The sequence below is a fragment of the Tinamus guttatus genome, unplaced genomic scaffold, assembly GCF_059628265.1.
Source record: "Tinamus guttatus ecotype Peru unplaced genomic scaffold, ASM5962826v1 Tinamus_guttatus_pri_ptg000155l, whole genome shotgun sequence".
Lineage (NCBI taxonomy): Eukaryota > Metazoa > Chordata > Aves > Tinamiformes > Tinamidae > Tinamus > Tinamus guttatus.
Genome location: NW_028288689.1, coordinates 425091 through 444050, shown reverse-complemented (window position 1 = coordinate 444050; position 18960 = coordinate 425091). Strand labels below are relative to the sequence as shown.

The 18960-nt window shown below is 65.7% G+C and overlaps 2 protein-coding genes and 1 long non-coding RNA gene across 3 annotated transcripts; 1 reads left to right on the top strand and 2 right to left on the bottom strand.

Annotated features, from left to right (window-relative positions):
* Positions 1 to 782: 782 nt before the first annotated feature.
* On the top strand, positions 783 to 10712 carry CDHR2 (cadherin related family member 2). Its single transcript, XM_088522564.1, has 31 exons — positions 783 to 837; positions 1209 to 1274; positions 1394 to 1533; positions 1807 to 1860; positions 2077 to 2166; positions 2764 to 2853; positions 3400 to 3522; positions 3600 to 3743; positions 3855 to 3930; positions 4064 to 4170; positions 4249 to 4479; positions 4571 to 4726; positions 4934 to 5101; positions 5371 to 5432; positions 5543 to 5783; positions 5904 to 6140; positions 6418 to 6487; positions 6585 to 7199; positions 7425 to 7496; positions 7857 to 7906; positions 8019 to 8170; positions 8406 to 8508; positions 8588 to 8676; positions 9005 to 9088; positions 9231 to 9308; positions 9396 to 9456; positions 9555 to 9679; positions 9847 to 9960; positions 10118 to 10195; positions 10288 to 10348; positions 10544 to 10712. Exons 1-31 carry the CDS (start codon positions 792 to 794, stop codon positions 10658 to 10660), a joined length of 3900 nt encoding a protein of 1299 aa, XP_088378690.1. The 5' UTR covers positions 783 to 791; the 3' UTR covers positions 10661 to 10712.
* Positions 10713 to 12972: 2260 nt separating this feature from the next.
* On the bottom strand, positions 12973 to 14076 carry GPRIN1 (G protein regulated inducer of neurite outgrowth 1). Its single transcript, XM_088522502.1, has one exon. It carries the CDS (start codon positions 14074 to 14076, stop codon positions 12973 to 12975), a length of 1104 nt encoding a protein of 367 aa, XP_088378628.1.
* Positions 14077 to 15911: 1835 nt separating this feature from the next.
* LOC148595040 (uncharacterized) lies at positions 15912 to 18590 on the bottom strand. Its single transcript, XR_015913262.1, has 3 exons — positions 18528 to 18590; positions 17525 to 17585; positions 15912 to 15995 (listed from the first exon to the last, which is right to left on the bottom strand). It is a non-coding gene; the product is annotated as an uncharacterized LOC148595040 (long non-coding RNA).
* Positions 18591 to 18960: the final 370 nt, after the last annotated feature.

Genomic DNA, 18960 nt, shown 5'->3' with positions numbered 1-18960 from the left:
CCCTCGTGGAATCGGGACGAGGGTGCAGGCAGCCACCCAGCAGCATCCCCACGGAGCCGGCTGCAGGTAAGGGATGCTGGCCCTAGCTCTGGTGCAGCGGCGGTGGGAGGAGGTGGGTGCCGGGTGCCACATCCCGAGGAAGGGGGCAGCCCCATTACAGCTTGCGCCTGTAATGTGACCTCAAGCACTGCATGGGGTGGGCCTGTTAAGCCCGGGGCGATACAGCTGACAGTTGTGCCCGGGGAGGGTCCCATAGTCCCCAGATACCCGCTTGGTTGGCTGCATCCCATGCCAGCCCCATATCCACCATGCCCTGGCCTGGGGTGCCGGTCTCCAGGTTCCCAAGGGACCTGGCACCGCAGATCCACAGCAGCAAGCCCACCCGGGCTCTCAGGTGTGGGGGCACCAGTGGCTCTGGCATTGCCAGCGCCTGGGGGACACAAGTATGGCTCTCCCCTGGCAGCTCCCGCTGGGGCAGCCGGGGGCCCAGCAATCGGAGCCCTCCGGGGCTCGCAGGATGGGCTGGCGCTGTGCCCGGGGGCTGCCCGTGGCCCCAAGGCTCACGGTGGGCGGTGAGAGGAGCTGCTTGCCCCATACGCTGCTTTGGGGACAGGACGGAGCCCGGCCTCTCGCTTCCCGGCACACTCAGCCCTGCTCGGTTCAGCGGAGGGACCGTCCCACACGGAACCCTCCGCCTGGGGGGCTGCTCGCCGGGAAGGGAACCGCTCCGGCGGCAGGAGAGGCCCTGAGCCATGGGACATCCCGAGCTGTGCCCGCAGGCTCCCGGCAGGATGGCATGGCGCGCACTGGCGCTCTTCCCCTTCCTCCTGGCCGCAGGTGAGGACTTTGCTCTGCAGCTGGCAAGGGCGGGTGGGAAGTGCTGGAAGTGCTTGAGGGCCCTGGCTCTCGGTCTCGTTTCATGAGGGCAGCGGAGACCCCCAGAGCAGGTGCCCACCCCCCTGGCACCGGTGTTGGGGACGCCCTGGTTATCCTACCCCGGGGAGTAGAGATGGCCGGGACCTGGTTCAAGGGAACGACACAAGGAGGGAGGGTGAGAAAAGGCAGGTGGGGGAGTTCCCCACCCGCCAGGACTCAAAGCAGCTCCAGGAGCGAGTGCTGGAGCTGGACAGGCTCTGCTGGGCCCCGGGATGCAGGGCCCGAGGCTGAGGCCGGCTCAGGATGGTGCTCAGCACGTGTCCTCGCTGCAGTTTCAGGCAACACAGCGCCCTACTTCAACATGACCATCGTGTACGTGCCGGAGGACCTGGAGATTGGTGAGTGGGGCGGTCTCAGAGCTGCCCGGGTGAGGAGAGGCCCTGGCTGCAGGAGGAGCACCTGGCTGTCCCCCCGCACCGGGGGCCCTGGGCAGTGCTGACACTGCCCTTGTCCCCAGGCCAGGAGGCTTTCCAGCTGCAGGCTTTTGATGTGGACGGGGACCCCCTCACCTACAGCATCAGTGGGTCGGAGGCCTTCTACTTCTCTGTCGATGAGAACACAGGCCAAGTGTTTCTCAGGAACCTCCTGGACCGCGAGGTGAGGACCGAGACCCTGGCCCTGAGCAGTGCCTTGGGCACGGATGAGCGGGAGAGCGGCGCGTCACTGCCCTGCGCAGCCCTGGGCTCCTGCAGCCCATGGGGGCACAGGCAGAGGTGCATGTCAGGGACCCCAGAGCCAGGCATGGAACGAAGGACATTTTCCCCAGCTCCCTGTCCCCGGAGCCCAGCTCGTGGGGAGCTCCCTACGGGGAGCAGCACCCCCAGGGCTCAGGGCTTGCCTGTGACCGAGCCCTGCTGTGTCTCCCCACAGACCGTGGCCAGGATCACACTCACCGTCACCGTGTCCGATGGGCAGAACGACGCAGTGAGTGCCGGGGTCGCAGCGTGATTGGGGCACTGGGGCAGGGTCCGGGGGGCAAGTGGGGACTCGGTGCCAGCAAGGATCAGCAGTGAAGGATGCTGAGGCCACCGTGCGCTGCAGGTGGGGACATGGGGCGCCGGAGCATCACCCAGCTCTGCCGGGCACCCCATCTCCCTGTACCCGCCCTGTGCTGTCACTGATGCCCGCTGCTCCCGGTAGGTCTCCAAAAAGCTCCCAATCATCGTGGAGGACCGGAATGACAACGCCCCTGTTTTCCACAACCTACCCTATGAAACCACCGTCCCTGAGGTAGCTCCCTGCGGCAGCAAGTTGTGGTTGTGCTGGGACAGGGCGATGGCACGACGGGACAGGGCGGTGGTGTGCCGGGACAGGGCGATGGCACAACAGGACAGGGCAATGCTGTGACGGGACGGGGTGCTGGCACACCTGGGAGCGGGCAGGCCACGCACTGGGGAAGGTCTGACCTTGGCACAGCGTGTGGCAGGGCTGTGCCCGGGCGGGTGCCTCCGTGCCTGTCCTGGGCACTGGCAAAGGGCCAGGACTCTGCCCTTGGGATGAGTTAGCGATCAGGAAGTGCCTGAGTCAGCTCTGTGTCCAGGCTGGGGTGAGGGGGAGGTTTGGGGAGCAGATGGGCTGTGGGGCTGAACCTGGCCTTCCCATGTCCCACCCTGGGCCGGTTCGGAGCCCCTGCTCCTGGGGAGCCCCATGGAGGGCAGTGGGGGGTCCTGGATCCAGCCCCCTGCCCAGCGTGGGCCAGGTCAGGAGCTCAGCCCTGCTCAGCCTGCAGCCCCGGGCACCCCTAGGCCAGGGCTGGCAGTGTCGGGTTCAGCATCATTTCCTCTGCCCTTCTGGGCAGTGCTACCACCACTTACCCTGTGCCCCCAGAACGTGACGGTCGGCAGCGTCATCTACACTGTGTTTGCCAACGACAGTGACACCGGGAATGCCTCCAAAGTCAGCTATAGCATCGAAGAGGTGAGCTCTGGCCTGCCTTGACGTCATCCTGGCCGTGGGCTCCGGTGTGCTGGGACCTGGGAGCCAGGAGGGTGCTTGGGCCCTGGGGGGCTGCTGCCCCCCTCCCCAGCAAGCTTGCTGCCAAGACCTCGGCTGGTCTTGACCATGTGCGCCACGGCGAGCCCGTCTCCTGTCACTGGGCCCGCTGCCTGGGCACCGAGAGGGGCCGTGCCCGCTAGAGAGCAGCAGCGTGTCGCGCAGCAGGCGCGCCGCATCCCAACGCCACCCGCAAGCTGTCCCTGCGGGCCCCAGGAGCGGGGACCCGGCCGAGGGCAGCCGCACGGAGCAGTGGCTGGGGCTGGCTCTGCCCCCGCTGAAGAACGGTGCCACCCACGAGCTCCTGCCGAACCGGGTGGCAAGCAGGGAACACCCCGGCAGCGAGTGTCCCCACGGCCCATGGGCTCCCTGCGGGCCCAGCCGGGCAGAAGAGTAGGGGTTGTGTCCCCATCTCTGCTGGGGCGCCTCTGCTCCGCGCCCTGGTGACACTTGGTGCCCATCCACACCCAGGTGATCCCGGACAACGCGAAGAACCACTGGCTCTTCTACATCCTGCCCAGCGGGAGCGTGGTGCTCAATGGCTCGCTGGACTATACCCAGAGCACCTTCTACCAGATCAAGATCATCGCCAAGGTTGGGGCTGGCCAGCCCGGGGCCACGGGGCTGGCAAGGAAAGGTGCTGCGGGGCTGACGGGCGCTCTGCTCCGCAGGACGGCGGGGGGCTGCTGCACGGGGTGCTCACCTTCCAGCAGAGCGTCACCTACCTGTCTGTGACCATCCGTGACGTGCCCAACCTCGACCCGCGGTTCCTCAATGAGCCCTACTCGGGCTCCGTGCCGGAGAACTGCCCTCTGGTAAGGAGCCTGCCCTGCCGTGGCCCTGCCCCGGGGCTCTAAAGCACAGCGGGGTCTGTGCCACCAGGCCGAGGCACCCTGGGTCCTGCCCTCATGGCTGTGTCCCTGCAGGGCACCACGGTGCTGACCGTCACTGCCATTGACAGAGACACGGGGGTGAACGATGACATCTTCTACAACATCACCAGTGAGTGAAGGGGGGGATAGCATGGGACAGGCCATGGGGACTAGTGACTCACGGGAGCTACAGATTTGCGCTGCTGGTGGGGATGGCCAAAGCTGTTTCCCAAAAACTGCTTCCCTCTGACCTCTTGCCCTAGACACCAGCGTCCCTTTTGCTATCAATGTCACGACGGGCACCATCACCGTGACTGGATTCCTGGACCGGGAACAACTGCCAGATGAAGTGCTGCAGCTGGAAGTCATGGTGAGTAAGAAGTAGCCAGGGAAATCCCATCCTCTTCCCTCCCTGGGCCCATCTGACCCTCTCTCCCCTCCTGTGCAGGCATGGGAGAAGAACCTGGACATCTATGGCAATGTGGCCAAGATCAGCACCGAGGTGACAATCACGGTGGCCGATGTCAATGACAACAAGCCTGAGTTCTACCTCTGTTCCCTCTCCAGCTGCAACTTCTCTGCTGATGCCCAGAACAACTTCACGGGCAGCGTTGTGGAGCACTCCTCCACAAACCTGGCCGTGTCTGGCCTCAGCATCGTTGCATATGACCCTGACAAGGTTAGGAGCCCATGCTCAGTGCTGGGCTGGGGTCAGGGTCTCAGGGGCACTCGGCCAGCCACCCTCACTTCTGCACATCTTTCCCTGGCAGGGCGTCAACAGCAGTTTTGAGCTGTATCTGCAAGGTCCAAATGCCAGCGCCTTCTCTGTGTCCCCCACGAAGATTGTGAGCTCAGGGGAAGTCCAGATCCTGGTGAAAGACCCGCTGGCTGTGGACTACGAAATAAGCCATGTCATGGTGGTGCAGGTGGGACTGCAGGGCTACCATGGGGAACCCCCCTCCCCATGCTGGGGGCGTGGGGGACATGACTCTTCCCCTGCAAAACAGAGGAAAAGGCAGAATGTGACTGCCTGGAAGCTTGTTTGGTTCAGAGGAGCTGGACCAGAGCCTACTGGGTCTTTTTTTGTGCCGCTGGGGACCTGTACATGAGACTGTCTCTTCTCTGTGGTGCAGATTGTTGCTAATGACACAGGAAACCCCACAGACTGCTGCTCCACAGCCACTGTGACCATCAACCTCATTGACAGCAATGACCACATCCCCGAGTTCCCCCAGAGCGTCTACTACCTGAATGTGACGGAGAACAGCGCCGATGGCACCGTCATCTCCCCAGGCATCACGGTCAGGTGCTGGGCAGGGAATGGGTGCAATTCACCTCCCCCAAGCTCTGCCTGCTGCTGCTGGATGGCACAGGGGCATTGGTTTCCTTGTGTACATGCAAAGGAGATAGTGCCAGCAGGCACTCAGAGTGCAGGTCCTCATGACTGTTTTTGGGGTGCCAGCTCCAAGCAGCAGATCCCCTCTGGTTCCCTGGATTCATCACTGCCCTGGGGGGGGCAGGCAGATACACCTGATACGTCTCTCTCTCTCTCTCTCTCTCTCTGTTTTAGGCCTATGATCCGGATAGTGGTATCCTGGGCCAGATCACCTACCAGCTCCTCCCAGAGAGCATGTGCGTAGGGTCATGGCTAGTCCCAATGGGGCATCGGGCCTGCACAGGGGCTGTGGGGCAGCATCTGCTTACAGCCCAGAGCCCCACTAATGGGTCCGTATGTGCTGCAGCCGGGAAGTCTTTGCTGTGAACACCACGACCGGGGCTGTGCTAGTGCAGGACGGGAGCTTGCTGGACCGCGAGACTCGCTCCATCTATTATGCCAACCTCCAGGCCAAGGATGGGGGAGGCCTGACAGGCTCCACGCTGCTGGAGATCACTGTGCTGGATGCCAATGACAACGCCCCCATCATCATTGGCTCCTATTTCATCTCCGTGGACGAGGGGCAGAATGTCAGCGTGCAGATCCAGGTATGCAAGAGCTGGGCTGGAGAGGATGACCTGGTGACTGTTGCAGAGGAGACAGAACCTGCCCCAGAGGTGACAGACAGTCCGGGCCCTCCCCTGACCTTCCTGGTTGTCTTTTTTCAGGCCATGGACAACGATGAGCCCAATACCCCCAACAGTGAGTTGCGCTACAAGATCTTGCCAGGGCCATTCAGTGACAACTTCACCATTGATGCAGAAAATGGGTTGATGCAAAACGAGGGGCCACTGGACCGTGAGGCTTTGGATGATGATCGCGGGCAGATAGTGGTGACGGTGGAGGTGTATGACCTGGGCACACCACAGCAAAGTACCGATGTCAACGTCACCATCATTGTGGGGGTGAGTCCTGGGCACGGGCAGACAGCTGTGGGCTGATGACTGTGACCAAACAGATGCACAATGAAGGGAAGGCATGTGGGGTCCCTGGCTATGGCAAAGGCACCATGTCCCCAGGCTCTCTTTGGGAGCAGAGGGAATGGTTGAGGCACGGAGACAGAAAAGGGCTTTTGTACCTCCTGCCTGCAGGAAGGCAGGGATCCGTGCTCCTGTCCCCCAGCCTTCTGTGGGACCCCTTGTCTCCAAAAGCAGCTGTGCCCATGGCATTTATCACCCACAGGACGTGAATGACAATGTGCCTGTGTTCCTCAACCAGTCCTATGAGTTCTCAGTCTCAGAAGGATCTGCAGGTATGAGCCGTGTGGCCAAGTCGGTGGGATATACGGGGACATGCGATTAGTGCCTGCTGGTCATTGGGCAAGTGTCTGTGTCTGTGTCTGTCTGTAGAGTCCTTCGTGGGCAATGTGGAAGCCACAGATGCTGACCGGACGGACATCAATTCCCGCATTTCCTTCCTGCTTCAGAGCGGCAGTGGCTCCAGCAACTTCCTAATCCGCTCATCCCGCCTGGGGTCAGGGTACTACAGTGGGCTGCTGTACCTGGACCCCGACGTGTCCCTGGACTATGACACCTTGCAGCAGAAGTTCTTCTCGCTGGTGGTGCTGGCAGAGAACACGGCAGCAGAGAGTGTGGGGGACACTGCTAATGCCTCAGTGGTAGTCTATGTCCTCGATGTCAATGATGAGGCCCCCACCATCCTGTCAGCCTCTCTGCATGACGTGAGCGTGAGCGAGAACGGCACCCAGGAGGGCCTTGTCCACACCGTGGTTGCCTCTGACCTGGACACCAACCACTCGCTGGTCTTTGAAGAGCTGGCGGTCACCTGCTTCAAGGGGGCGAGCGACGCTGGCAACGTGTGCAGAGACTGGTTTGTGCTGACGCCCAACGGCTCGGTGGTGGTGAACAGTTCAGACATTGACTACGAGCTGTGCGATGTGGTGGTGCTCACACTGCGGGCCGAAGACCTCTACACCGAGAAGGGCAACCGCTACAGCCAGAACGGTACCCTCACCCCTCTCCTCTCACCCAGGCAGGGCACAGCCCTGGGAGGAGCTGTGAGGAGCAGCGTGGCCAGTTTGGGGATTGAGGGAAGGCATCTTGGCTCTTTTGGTCCCTATGGCAAGGGCCTAAGCCTGTCAAGAGGAAGGGGCTCCTGTGCGTGGAGGGAGGTGTGGAGGAGATCCCTGTAGGATGCAGTTGGTGACCAGAGCTTTGGGGCCTCTGCAGAAACCCTGAGGATCCTCATCACTGATGTGAATGACAACGCACCGGTTTTCCTGCCCTCCTCCGAGGTATTCGGTGAGCAGCCGGGCCCCATGGGTGCTGTGTCGTGTGCTCCTGGCTCCATGTGCTCGCCTGTGCACGGTGGCACGAGGCACTCCACCCTGCTCCCAGCAGCAGAGTCCTTCCCCAAAGCTGTTCCCCTCCTGTTGCACTTCCTGCCACTGCTAGAAGTGAGGGACCAGGAGGAGATATGAGGGGACTAGTGTGGGATTAGTTAATGCTTTTTATGAGGGCCGTGTCTGTCTCCCCGGGGCTGAAGGCAGAGCTGGGATGCTCAGAGCCCTGCCATCACTGAGCCCCAGGGTGCATGGGGTCTGCAGCAAGCCTGGCTGCACACGATCATGGTCTCACCGTCTGTTGGTCTGTCCTTGGCAGTGGTTGTCCCTGATGTCTCTCCTGTGGACCTACAAGTGGCTGTAGTGAGGGTGAGGAGCTGCGTGTGTGTCTATCCATCTGAGCATTTGGGCTTATCCTCTCTGCCCTGGGCAGCCAAGGGATGATTCCCGCCTGTGCTCCTGCCATGCTCTGTTCCCACAGGCCAAGGATGCCGACTCAGGCGCCGGAGGAACGATCTCCTTCTCCATCGTCAGTGTGGTGTTCGTGCAGGACAACGGCAACAGCCAGACCTACGAGAACCTCTTCAAGGTGGTGACCACAGCCGAGCAGGACACCTACGTCGGGAGCATCCAGTAACGCCGTGGGTCTGGGCCAGGGCGGAGGGGGGCGCGGGGGCTGGGCCTGTCCCTGTGCACCTTGGCTCCCACCTGCTGCCAAGCCAGGGGCACAAGCAAGGCCAGCGCGGGCTGCCCGGGGGCCGAAGGGGTCTTGTCCTGGGCACAGCGATGGGATGGAGCTCAGGGGGCAGCAGGGCCTGCGGGTGTCCTATGCAGCCCCATGGGATCACTGATGTCCCTGTCCTCCCAGGGTGGCCAGCAACCTTGATAGATCACTGAAGGGGCGGTACAAGGTGACGGTGGAGGCCAAGGATGGTGAGGCACCGGTGCACACAACGCAGACTGTGCTGGACGTGAGTGTCACCCCACTGCCCTGTGCAGCGATGCCCTGCCTCCTGGCCAGCCCTGCTCACCCCTGCTCTTTCCATGCAGATCTTCACGGTGGATAATAGCTACCTAGTTCGCCTCCAGTTCGTGACCCCAGTGGAAGAAGTGCAGAGTAACTTGGACACTATCAAACTGTAAGGGGTCTGCGGGGAGCAGGGTGTTCCGTGTGCGTGGGGGAGCCGGGTACCCCATGCACTGGTGGGGGGGAGACACAGGCACATGGGGTGCAGGAAGCTCCCTCCTCACCCACCCCCTGGAGGCAGCATGGGCTGCGTTATGGGGCTGGGACCCACAGCCCTGGTCTTTTCCAGCCTCCCTGGGAGCAAAGGAGATTGGGCAGAGGGTGGTCTGTGGAGGAGATCTCTGCTGGAGCCGGGGGGCACGGGTTTGGCTGCTTCCCGTGCCCGCAAGCGGAGCAGCAGGACACCTGACCCGGGCTCCCTGTGTCCCCACTGCTCCTAGGGCGCTGACTGTGGTGACCAAGGCACAAGTCTACGTGGCGTCCATCCAGAGCCTGGACGATGCCAGCACCTCCCGTGCCTCAGGGTAAGTCAGCCCTGGTGGGGGGGGCACCTGGGTCTGCAGATGTGGAGGGAGGGGGTGGTGAAGAAGGGACATTGTGGTGGCATCCTGGGGAGGGGGTTGGTCCCCTGGCACTGTGCTCACCCCCTGCTCCTCGCTCCTGCAGGACTCAAGCCAAGGCTGTGATGGAGGTGTACTTTGTGTACAGCAACGGCACTGCCCTGGAGGTCAACCAGCTGAGCGTGTGAGTGCCCGGGGAGGGGGTCCTGTGGGCAGCTCCCGCTCTCCCAGCTTGGGTCCGCCACCTCACCTCTCTGCTTGTCCTCGGCAGGCTCCTACAGAGCAACCCGGACGTCTTGGCGCAGCTGGTGAACCTCGGCCTGGCCGTCATTGTGAGTTGGGCAGGGGGCATGAGGGGAAGGTGACAGCCCCATGCTGAGTCACAGGGCCTGATGCCCGGGGCTGCATCCTCACCTCTGCTCTGTGCCAGGGCCCTGCTGAGGTGACGCAGGCTGACAAGGAGGAGGAGCTGATTGGTGTCATCGCAGGGCTGGTGGCCTTCATGGTCCTCTTCATCCTCATCATGATTCTGGCCTTGGTTCTCACCACCAGGAGGTAGTGCACAGCCTGCGCCCTGTCCTGCCTCCTCTGGCATCACCACCACCCTCATCCTCAATGGCCACCCCTACAGACCCCAGCCCTCACCTCCCTACTGCCCACACGCAGCCCAGCGCTCTTGCTCCAACCCTGCCCTTCTCACTGCTCTGTCCCCGGCTTTGCAGCTTCAAGAGGAAGTTGAACGCGATGAAGGCTCTCAAGGTGGCCACGACGCTCACGCCTGCCATGGTGCAGCAAGGACCAGGCATCCCCGGGACCAACCAGTACAATGCTGAGGGGTGAGTGTGCGCTCCCTGCTCAGCAGGGGAGAGCCCTGGCGCATCCCCGCAGCCACAGCCTGCAACCAGCAACCCCTCTGAGCAGCACTCCCTGTCACAGCCGGGGGACACAGCTGCCCTGGGCTGTGTCATTCACCTGTCACCCATCCTTCTCCAGGGCAAACCCTGTGCTCAACCTCTCCTTCAATCCCTCCCATGATCTGGGCTTCCATGAAGATTCCTGCTCTGTGTCCAGGTGAGCTCTCTGGTCGGGTCCCAAAGGCCACCACTCTGTATCTTGGCTCTGCCTGGGACCCCTTTTAACCCATACCCTCCGGTTCTCCTCAGTGTGAATTCACTGGATGAAAACACAGTAGATGCACCTGGGGACAGCATCCCCAAGACCAAGGTGAGTGAGCAAAGAGCTGCTGCTCCCTGGCAGGGAGTCCTACCCAGCACTGTGCCTTTCTGCTGTGGCACTGGGCACCTAGACCCGTCGTGTCCTCCTGTCTCCATCCATTTGACAACTGCTAGCTCCTGGGAGGGTGGGGGGAATGTCCTTGTCCTCACCCCCTCCTCCAGCTGTACTCTCCTCCCACCAAAGGACAAAGCATGGCTCGTGGACACAGCCAACGATGAGGCCCTGGTGGCTGCCCTGCACCTGAAGGAGCCCGGCAAAGTGGCGTTCATCAACAACGCCTTCACCACCACGGACCTGTGAGCAGGCGTGCGGATGGCAGCGGGGCCAGAGCAGGACTCGGGCGGCCGCTTTGGTGACAGTGCCCTCAGGTGTCAACAATAAACATGTCCCCCCTGAGTCGCAGCCCCCTGCGGTGGCCATCAGCTCATCTGCTGGGGGGGCAGCACGGGGCTGGCCCTGGCGCGTGTGACAAGCGCTGCCCTCTCTCCTGATGCTTTCCCTGCGCAGGGGCTGGGTTCACACCACGCAGGAGCCAGAGGGCTTTGCAGGAGGTGCAGGCAGTCCCGGGCAGAGGTTTTGTGCAAGGTTTTATTACCCAACATCCACGTCGACACGTTTAGTCACCCCCACACCACCCTCCTCCCCCCACCAGGAAAAGAAAAGAGGAAAAAGAAGAAAGTAGGTGGTAAATTCACTGTGCCCATGTGCTCTGGTTTGGCACCGCACCAGCCAGCGCGGGACCTGGAGGGTAACGAAAGCCCCCCAGCCCTTGTGCCAGGGCTCCCCGCAGCCGCGGGCGCAGCGGGGCACGGGCAGCCCCGCGGCACGGGGGCTGCTCGAGGGAGCCTCCGCGGCCTCCCCGGGGCAAGAAAGGGCCCACGGCAGCTCCTCCAGCCCAGCCAGAGCTGGGATGCACAGGGCGAGCGCGGGGACCAGCCTTGTCCAGCACAGGACACAGTGGCTGCCCCGAGCCCTCCCATCTCCCTCCTGCTGCTCAGGGGCCACATCCTTCCAGAGCCACCAGAGACTCTGTCCCCCACAGTGACGCCAACCCCACACGGCACCCGCAGACCCCAGTCCTGCTCATCCCTCTGGAGCCAGCACCAGGCCAGGCTCCTGCGTTACCCATGGGCAAGGGGACCCGGTTCTCCCTCCTGGGCTCGCTCCCGCACTCCGGCTCCTGGGTGACCTTTGCACAGGACGGGCTGCAGGAGGGAAGCAGGTGCTGGGTGTGCTCTGGGCAGGAACGCTGGGGCGGCACCGCGACTGGGGATGCCCCAGGACCAGCCCGGTGCTCCCTGCGCCATGCCAGTCTGGCGGGGCACAGGGAACAGAGGAAAAGCTCTTCCAAAGAGGCCACGGGGGAGGAGGTGGCTCCAGGCAGGACACACACAGCTGAAAGTGTCTCTTAAAAAGCTCCAAAAATGCAAACACGGTTCAATAAAAGCCCCCCACCCCCCTTCCCTGTAAAACCCTAGCTGTAAAAATTGGCAGCGTTTTGCAGCCAGCGCAGCCCGGCTTCCGTCCCCAGGGAGCAGCGAGCGGGGCAGAGGGACACGCAGAGACGCGCGATCACGGCACGGACCCGCTCCTCCAGGCACGTGGGGCGGCTTCGGTGACAGGCCTCGTGGATGAGACACCTCGGCCGGGACACAGGATGGACACACAGCTCTGCGCAGGCCCCAGGCACAGGTGACATCCCCAGCGCCAGCCGCAGCGAGGCCGTGCCCTGCACCTGCATGGGACGCACAGACAGGTCCCCGCAGAGGGGACCGCAGGGGTGGCCCCAACACCGCTCACACCGATGATGACGGGACAAGCAGCATCCCCAAGCACCTGAGCCCTGTGTTGCAGTTGTCCTCAGGGTGCCTCCAAGCAAACATGATTCAGAGGGAAGCCCAGGCTGCCCCATGGGCACAGCGGGGCCATGGGGACAGTGTGACAGCAGGGCACAAGACCTGGGCAGAGCACAGGGGGCTGCAACAGGGTCTGGCGAGAGGGCAGTGCCCCAGGGACCGGCGTGTGCGCAGCCATGGCGTGGGAGGGCTGGAGCAGCCGGGAGAACGCAGGGTGCTGGGGCAGTGCGGCTGAGCCGCATGCAGAGCCGGCAGCGCCCGGCGGCCCCTGCCTCCCTGCAGCACAGGGAGCAGAGCTCCTGCCCGCGGTGCGAGCGAGGCCAAAGTTGTGGGGAGACAGCAGCAACCTGCCCGTTCCCCTGGCCCCCACCAGAGGCAGGAGACGTGTCCCAGGAGCCGCCCTCAGCTGGTGCTTCCTAGTGCTCCGTGTGGGAATGCCACCCAGCTCCAGACAGAGCACGGTGCCAGGGGAGAGCCGGGCTGCCCCCGGGGTGTCCCAGGCAGCCAGACCCTCCTGCGGAGCCGCAGGGGCTGGGCCGGAGGGGCCCTGGGCTGCTCCCACCCTTGCGGAGACAGAGCGGCCTCGTCCCAGTGCGCGGTGCCCTGGCCCCGGGAGACAAGCACACTGGCCACGGGCATCTGGGGACAACAAGGGCCACGAGCGGATGCCGGGGGCAGCACCCCGTGGTCAGGGAGCCCCTGTGTCCCTGGGCACCCCACGCAGGCCAAGCAGCCCCGCGGTGCCCCTGTCCTGGCTCACTCCATGGCGGGCCCCGCGCGGGAGCAGCACCGCGGCCGCCGCACGTTCTGCAGCAGGGCCCGAAAGACGCTGGGCGGCCTCTTGGCCTCGCCTTTGCGGGGGGGCCCCTTGATGGAGCTGGCCCGGGTGCTCTGCGGGGTCATCACGAGCTGCCGCCCATGCTCCTCGATCTGCTTCTCCAGGTGCTTCTGGATGGCCATGCCCAGCACCTCCACCTCCATGGAGGCTCCGTACACCTCCCACGTCATCCCCTTCTCATCCCAGCTCACCTCCCGGATGGGCTCCGGAGCCTCCTCCACCGCCCCCTTCACGTGCACCTCTGGGTACGAGGTCTGTGGGGACTTTGCTACCGGCGTCATGGGCCCCGTGGCCACCGAGCGGGTTTCCACGGGCATGGAGACCTGCATCTCCGCGTCCTTCTTGGAGGGCACCGGCTGCGGAGCCAAGGAGCCCGGCTCTCTCCTGGGGAAGGTGAACGCGGCAGCCCCACCCGGGGGGCTCATGGGGCTCAAGGCCACTGACACCAGGGATGCTCGGCTGTCCACTTGTGTCCCCGTGTCCTGCGTCCCGGCATCCTCGGGTGGTGTCACCTCGAACGAGTAGCTCTCGCACAGCAGCGTCGTGGTCCGGGGCTGGTGGCCACTCTCCACGTGCGATGCCGGGGCTGGGCTGCCCTCCGCTCCGCCCTGGCACAGGGCGCCCGTCTCGCTGCCCACAGCACCAGGGGGGTCCGGCAGTGTGGCCAGGGACATCCCGCCTGCCGGGGCACCCTCTCCCCGGGCCGGCTCCTGGCCGCCAGTCGGGGTGCAGGCGGGTGACTCAGCTCCTCCATCGGGCTCCCGAAATGCCACGTGTTTGGCAGGAGCTGCCAGGCTGCCCACGTCCTTGCCCGGCGCCTTGAGGCAGGGCTCCGGAGCTGCTTTCTCCATGGGGCCGCCGGGCCCACAGGCCGGCGCCGTGCTGCCGTGCTCTGTCCCGCAGCTCCCGGCGGGCGCTGGGCTCTGCTCCGGGAGGAGCGGGCCGGGAGCTGCCGGCGCCTTCTCCGCCGGCCCCTGCGCGGCTCCCCGGGGCTCCAGCTCGGCGGTGCAGCAGTTCCTCATGGCTGGGTCCCGCGCGGTGCAGCGGGCGCCGGGCAGGCAGTCGCCCGCCGGCGGGCAGCCCGTGCCGCCGCCTTGGCAGCCCTCCTCGGTGGCGGCCGCGCGGCCCAGCTGCTGCAGGCTCCGCGGCTCCTTAGCGCTGCCCATGCCCGGGGAAGGCCTCTCCCATGCTAGTCCTGCCGCGGCGCCTGGCGGGGCTGCAAGAGAGACGCGGGAGGGTGAGCGCAACCCGGACAGCCCCGGCAGCCGGCTCGACGCGCAGGAGGAACCGCGCTGGCACCTACCGCAGAGGGCGGCCTCCCTCCGGGCACGGGATGAGGCTCAGGTGTCGTGGCGGCTTCCCCAGCTGTGAGGACGCAGTGCCAGCAGCCCTGCGGAGAGAGCAGTGGCTTGGGTCTGTTCTCCTGTGCCAGGTATCAGGGCTGGGCACAAAATCCCACATGGACCTTCCTGGCGACCTGCAGGGCCTGGGAATGCCTGGCCCAGTGCCCTTTCCAGCCCCCGTGGTGCCCCAGGCTGGGGCAGTCGTGTGGGCCGTGCCCACTCCATGGAAGCACCTGCACTGAGGACTTGACGCGACCCTGCTCCGCTGAAAGCAATTCCCAGAGCAATTCCTGGGGACATGGGAGCGGGAAAGCCGGATGCCCTCCAGTGCCAGCTGCACTCGCTTTCCACCAACATTCACGGTACTGCTGGAGCCCAGAGGAGCCCAGCACCTCGAGGGACACCCCCAGCAGACCATGGCACCCCCAGCTCCAAGGCCTGTGGCCAACCCCACGCAGACCGGGTTCCCACATCCCTGATGTGCACAGGGACCCTGGCAGGAGCCAGGGCACCTCCAGGTACACAAGTCCAAGCGGGGCCAGAACTTGTTGCTCCCAAACCCATTCCCAAGGAGCAGATGGGCACCACGGAGAGCATCGCCTGGCAGCGCCTCGTGGCACAGGGAGCACCATGCTCCTCCACGTCCCAGCAGCCCCACAGGGCTGAATGGAGCTACAGACACGGCACATCCCAACCACTGCTCATGGCAAATGCTGCTCGAGGACAGACAGGGGCCCCCACAGGCACTGGGACAGCCCAGACCTGGCTCGTCTCCACACCCTGCCAGGGTCTGTGCTCACACAGCTGAGGTGAGGCTGCTTCGCTTGGGCTGTCCGATGCACAGTCGGGGCCCATGCCCGCACTGACACCATGCTGCATGGCACAGGCTGCATGCTCCAGGGACATGGGCCGGTGTCACACATCTGGCCCCAAACCCCCTCCAGCCCCCTAACGCAAAGACATTTGGATAGACCATGCATTCCCCAGGGAGACGGCAAGCCCAGCTGGTGCCCAGTGCTCAGCTGTGACCCAGGAGCACCCACCACGTCCAGGCACAGGCACTGCCAGCTGACTCCCACCCTGGGTGGCCCCTCAGCACCAGGGCGGGCACGGGCGGGCAACGGGGGCTCCAAAGCAGCGCAGGGCAAGTCCCCGCAGGCTGCGGGAGCCGGGCCAGCTCCCTCAGCCCTCCCGCGAGCACCAACACGCGGGCCCCGAGCCCTGCATCGCCCCAGCCCCGCCGCGCGCCCCCCCGCGTCGCCCGCGGGCCGGGGCGGCGGCGCCGCGCGCACACGCGTGAGCACCTGCCGGGAGCGCGGGCACGCGCGTGTGCGAGCCCCGGGCGCGCGCCCCCGCCCCGCGCGCCCGAACAAAGCGCCGCTGCCCCGCGGGGGCCGCCGCCCCGCGAGACCCCCCGGGCGCCACGCGGGGCCGCAGCGACCCCGCCGGCCCGCGGGCACCGGCCAGAGGGGCCCCGACGGCAGCGAGCGGCTCGGGGACCGCGGTTACCTGCGGCGGCGGCGCGTCCCGTTCCGCGCCGTCCCGCACCGTTCCGCGCCGTGCCGTGCCGTGCCGTGCCGCTGCTCCGGCGCGGCGGGCTGCGATGTGGCGAGCATGCGTGGGGCGGCGGGGGCGGCGCCGCGCCCCGGGCCGCTCCCCCGGCTCCCGCCCGCCGCCGGTCCCGGCACTGCCGCACGGTACCCGCGGCCCCCCGGCGCGGCAGTGACCGTGACCGTGCCCGGCGCGCACCCACAGCGAGCGCAGCCCCGGACAGGCACCCCCGGGCTGTCCCCCAGCACCCCTGGGAGCTCAGCACAGCCCCAGCAGCGCCAGCGCTGAGCCCTGGCACCCCCAGCGGGCACCCTGGCACTGTCCCCCCCACCCTGGGCAGGCAGCCCAGCACTGCCACCTCGTCAGCCCCACAAGAGTCCCCCCCAACTCGGCTACACCAGCACCCCACGCAGCCACCCCCTTGACATGGTCCAGACTGCGTGTGTCCAGGCACGGTCACCCCATCACGCTTGGGGACATGCCCCTAAAACCCCACAGCGCAGTGGGGCACAGGGCCCACCTGGCAGGTGCCTGGCTGGTGAGTGCTACAGCAGCCCCAGGCACCATCCCTTGGCTGGAGGGCACAGGGATGCAAGGCCCATTTCCCCTCCTACCTTGCAACAGAAACAGCCTCTTTCCGCCTTGTACCCTGCTCCTGGACATCACCACGGGGCCATCCGCGCGGCCCCCCAGCCCCTTGGCACCCCCAGCCTGCTCAGGGCCTGGGCAGGGGTTGCCGGGACTGGCGGCCACAGAGGGGAGGAAAGAGAGCCCCTTCGCGCCCCTCGCCCTCGGAGGAGGACGAGAAGGAGCGATCTTCCCCCCGCCGCTTCCCCGTCTCCCTCCCTGGCAGCGCTGCCTCTGCTCCCGGGCTCGGGCTTTGTCTAACTCCTTCCCACGCACTCCCGTTCGCTGCGGGGGGAAGGTGGCCCGCTCGCCTCGGCTCCACTCGGCTCCGCTCGCCTTGCCGCTGCTCCCCCTGCTCCCGGCAGGGTCCTACCCGGCTGGCACCTCGCTCCGGGGCCGGCAGGGTCCTGTGGCCACAGGGATGGCCTCCAAAACAGGGAGCATGAAGGGCACCCTCCTGTCGCACACATCGGGGATCTCCGGTCTCCCAGACACTGTCCCCCTCCAGGGCTGGGCGCTGGGAGCTTTGGTGGCGCAGGCAGGTGGAGGGCAGGGAGCCCTTCCTCGGTACCCACCAGCCACAGGTACGGAGGGGGACACGGGGCCCAGCCACTTCCCCCCTGCCACCTTGTGACTCACGGCTGATTCACCCTCCCCGTGCTGCCCGCATTGTCTTTTTTCCACACAAGATGCACAGGAGTGGGGTCCTTCGCCATGGGGCACCAGGGAAAGGGTAGCCATACCCCTGCAGCGGGCATGGGGACAGCGAGGGACTCCTGCGGGTGAAGGCGAGCAGGCTGGCAGGCTGCAGCACCCAGGGGGCCTGCAGGGCCACCTTGGGGTGCACCCACCATGGCCACTCGCGTGGGTCTGTCCCCCCTGTAGATCTCTAGGGCAGCGTGGCCGCGGTGCGGGCGCCGGGGCCCATCGCATCGCAGGCCTGGCACACCTGGTTGCCTGGAGACGGGGGAGGCTGGCGGTGGAAATGCTCCTTCCAGTAAACAGCGAGGCTGGAACAAAACCCCGAATGCTAAAAATAGGGAGGAAGGATTTCAAAATAAATAGTGGAGTGACGCCTCCCCCGGGCAGAGCGGGCCCGGCCCCCGCCCCACGCTGGGTCCCCAAGAGCTGCGCTGGGCACGGGGCCACCCCAGCGCTGCCCGGGCCCTGCAGCCACCCGGGCAGGGTGCTCACACACGCGTGCAGGAGGGCACGTGTGCATGCGCGGCCCAGCGTGCTTGCATTCGGGGGGCATGCGGCACCTGCCCCAGCACCTGTCCCTGCCGTGCACCAGGGAGCAGCAGCAGCGGCGGGCACTGGCATGGGCCACCTGTGTCCCCCTCCTGCAGACCCCACTGCACAGACACCCCCAGTCCCAGAGCAGCAACAGGCTCCAGCTGTGATGCTGGCAGCTCCTTGTTGTGCTAGTGCAAAACTGCTGTGCTCACAAGCCGCCCAAGTGCACATGGGGGCTGCTGCCTCCCCCTGCTCTGGTCCCCAGGGAGGTGTCCTGCCCCCTGGGCAGGTCCCAGCCCCAGGACCTCCCCAGCACCTCCTGGCCCAGCTGGCCTCGCCGTGGGACTGGGAGCCCTGAGCAGGGCAGTGCCGCAGCACACGGTCCAGAGCACAGTGCGGGGCGAGCGGTGTGTGTTGTACACGGTCCTGCATGGGCAGACCCCGGCCAGGACTCTGCGCCACGTGAGGAGAGCAGACACCCTGCGGTGCCATTGCAATGGGCTGGGGGCCCCATCCCGCCTTGCTGGCGCTCTGCCCCCAGCCCTGCCAGGGGCTGCTCTTCCCCACTCTCCCCCACGTCAGCATCTTGCACCCAAGCACCTTTCCATCCTTTCCCGGGCTGGCCCTGCTGGCCATGCAGGCCCCCTTCCCCTGCCACCAGGCAGCCTTCCTCCCCGGCTGGCTCCCTCCTCCTCCTCCGCTCCGCACCCGGGCACCTCGCAGGCTGCCAGGATAACAATAGCGAGGAGGATGAGTAAGATGGTCCCCATCGCCTTGGCAACGCGCTCCCGCACGCGGCGCTGGAGGAGTCAGCCGCCTGAAAAGCGCATCCCCCCTCCCCGAGGGGGCTGCGGGCGCAGGTAGCGCGGCAGCCCCCTCCCCGCGCGCCGCGTCCCCACCGCCCACGCGCGCACGGGCAGCGCCACGTGAACGCGCCCGCACCGGCAGCACCGCGCCCGCGGCCGCACACGCGTGTGCGGGCATGTGCACACCCGTGCATGTGCGTGCATGCATGCACACGCAGCCCCCCGGCTGCCCTGCACGTCCCCCTCATGCACACCAAGTGTTTGGGGGGGGTTTGGCTCCCAGGAGGGCTCGTGGGTCTGCAGGGTTTTCCCAGGATCATTTTGCTCCCTGACTGGGAAGCGG

Coding starts and splice junctions, on each gene's coding strand:
- CDHR2 (XM_088522564.1), top strand. CDS start 792: ATGGCATGGCGCGCACTGGCGCTCTTCCCCTTCCTCCTGGCCGCAG. Junction 838..1,208: donor CCCCTTCCTCCTGGCCGCAG/GTGAGGACTTTG, acceptor TCCTCGCTGCAG/TTTCAGGCAACACAGCGCCC. Junction 1,275..1,393: donor GCCGGAGGACCTGGAGATTG/GTGAGTGGGGCG, acceptor CCTTGTCCCCAG/GCCAGGAGGCTTTCCAGCTG.
- GPRIN1 (XM_088522502.1), bottom strand. CDS start 14,076: ATGAGGAACTGCTGCACCGCCGAGCTGGAGCCCCGGGGAGCCGCGCAG.